This window comes from Lagopus leucura, unplaced genomic scaffold (genome assembly GCF_019238085.1).
Source record: "Lagopus leucura isolate 7727_CA_CO unplaced genomic scaffold, USGS_WTPT01 27673-0_obj-0_obj, whole genome shotgun sequence".
In the NCBI taxonomy this organism is placed as follows: Eukaryota; Metazoa; Chordata; class Aves; order Galliformes; family Phasianidae; genus Lagopus; species Lagopus leucura.
Genome location: NW_024968158.1, coordinates 1 through 2541, shown reverse-complemented (window position 1 = coordinate 2541; position 2541 = coordinate 1). Strand labels below are relative to the sequence as shown.

General features: G+C 63.1%; 1 protein-coding gene across 1 annotated transcript; it reads right to left on the bottom strand.

Moving 5' to 3' along the window:
- Window positions 1-6: 6 nt before the first annotated feature.
- Window positions 7-2529, bottom strand: LRRC4 (leucine rich repeat containing 4; the record flags this gene model as incomplete). Its single annotated transcript, XM_042894259.1, has 1 exon — window positions 7-2529. A coding segment is annotated over one exon (1788 nt), but the record flags the coding sequence as incomplete, so codon positions are not given.
- Between the last annotated feature and the right edge of the window lie 12 nt (window positions 2530-2541).

Genomic DNA, 2541 nt, shown 5'->3' with positions numbered 1-2541 from the left:
GGGTGCATCGCAGCTCAGGTCTGCATCTCCCGCACCCCACCCTTGCAACATGGGGTCAGATTTGCATCTCCTGCAGTGCTGTCCATGCAGTGCTGGGGCAGATCTGCATCTCCTGCACCCCATCTCTGTATTCTGGGGCCAGATCTGCATCTCCTGCAACACTGTCCATGCAGTGCTGGGGCAGATCTGCGTCTCCTGCACCCCAGCCTTGCATTCTGGGGTCGGATCAGCATCTCCTGCAACGCTGTCCATGCACTGCAGCTCAGATCTGCATCTCCTGCACCCCATCTTTGCATTCTGGGGTCAGATCAGCATCTCCTGCAACGCTGTCCATGCACTGCAGCTCAGATCTGCATCTCCTGCACCCCATCTTTGCATTCTGGGGCCAGATCTGCATCTCCTGCACCCCAGCCTCGCATTCTGGGGGCCAGACCAGCATCTCCTGCAACGCTGTCCATGCAGTGCTGGGGCAGATCTGCGTCTCCTGCACCCCAGCCTTGCATTCTGGGGTCGGATCAGCATCTCCTGCAACGCTGTCCATGCACCGCAGCTCAGATCTGCATCTCCTGCACCCCATCTTTGCATTCTGGGGTCGGATCAGCATCTCCTGCAACGCTGTCCATGCGCCGCAGCTCAGCTCGGAGTCTCCCGCCCCCCATCCTTGCATCCTGGGCTCAGATCAGCGTCTCCCATTCGCGCGGCGCCGGGTCCATCCTGGCAGCGTGGCTGCAGCAGCGCAGCTCAGATCTGCGTCTCCTGCACCCTGTCCTTGCCGCAATGAGGGTGCAGCAAGAAAGGCTCGGCTCTGGGAGCTCCGGGAGCGTGCAGGGAGCTGTTTTCCATCCAGGACGCCGGGCAGTGAGGCGCTGGGCGTTCGTGATGCTCCCCGATGTCACCTCGCATCCCGGTGGCGGCGGCGCCGGCGGTGGCGGCCACGTCTTCGTCCACTTGGATGATCTCCACGGTGCGGGCGGCGGTGACGGTGGCGCGGCGCTGGTGGCGTTTGCGGAGCTTGTAGAAAGCGATGAGCATGGCGGCGGCCAGCAAGGTGACGGCCACGAAGCAGCCGATGATGATCTTGGTGGTCCTCATCACTTCGTCCAAGCTGGTGTGAGGCGCCTCGCGGTGCTCGGTGTCGGGGGGAGGCGCCGTGGGGCCGCGCCGCGTGCCGCGGATCAGGATGGTGGCGGTGGCCGTGTAAGCCGGCCTGTAAGCCGTGGGCGCCGTCGGTGGCGTGGATTTGGCGGCTTTGGGTGCAGCGGCGGCGTCATCCGGCGCCGCTTCGGTGGTCTCGACGGTGACGGTGGTGAAGAAGCTGTAAGCGGACGCGTCCAGCTCGGCGGCGGTGACGTTGAGGTAGGCGGATGCGTTGGCGCTGCCGGCGGCGTTGGCCGCCATGCAGGTGTAAAGGCCGGTGTCCGCCGTCAGCACGTGGGAGAAATTGAGGGTGCCGTCGTGTAAAACGTTTAAACGAGGGCGGGATGAAGCGTGGCTTAAAATCTGCCCGTCCGGTAGCAACCAACGCACGGCGGCCATGGCGCCGGTTCGGCATCGCAAAGCGGCGCCGCGGCCTTCGGAGATGTTGAGGTCGGTCGGAGCGTCGGCTAAGAAAGGAGCGGAGCAACGCAGGGCCGCCCTTTCCACCTCCAAAAGGAAGCGGCCCCGCATGGCCGGCGGCGCGTGGCAACGTCCGCAGCACGAGGAGTTGCTGGGGATGGATTCCCGCAGCCACGCCGCCAGCCAGAGCGCGTCGCAGCCGCAGGCCCAGGGGTTGTGATGGAGGTGAGGCTCCACCAAGAAGCGCAACGGGGCGAAGAGGTCGTGGGGCAGAGAGGAGAGGTTGTTGTGGGCCAGGTTGAGCTCGACCAGAGCCGTCAGCTCGTCGAAGGCGTTGCGTTCGATGGAGCTGATCTGGGAACTCATGATCCATAGTTTGCGTAAAGCGCGGAGACCGCGGAACGCAGCGGGATGAAGGCGGGGGAAATGATTGCCGGATAATTCCAGTTCTTCCAAACCGACCAAAGGGGTCAAATTGGGCACCTCTTTCATGTTGCACATCCCTAAATTGAGATACTTGAGGTTGTCCAAACCTTCGAACGCTCCGTCCGAGATGTACTCGAGTTTCTTGAGCTCGCCCAGGTCCAGGCGCAGCAGGGAGGGCACCCGGTTGAAGGCGTAAGAAGGGATGCTCTCGATGGGGTTGTTGCGTAGCCAAAGCTCTCGGAGTTTGGAGAGGTACTCGAAAGCCCCGCTGGGGACCACGGTCAACCAGTTGTCGAATAATTCCAAAGTATTGAGGTTGGCCAAGCCGCTGAAGGCGCCCACCTCTACCTGGCGGATGGAATTGCGGCCCAGCTGCAGCACTTCCAAGCGGTGCAGGTGACGGAAAGTGTCGGCCTGCACCAAGGCGATGTTGTTCTCCATCAGGTTGAGGTAGCGGGTGTTGGGGGGGACACCCGGGGGGGCACGGGAAAGGCCGCGGCGGGTGCAGACGACTTTGCCGGATTGGCCGCTGCAGGAGCAGGCGGAAGGGCAGGGAGG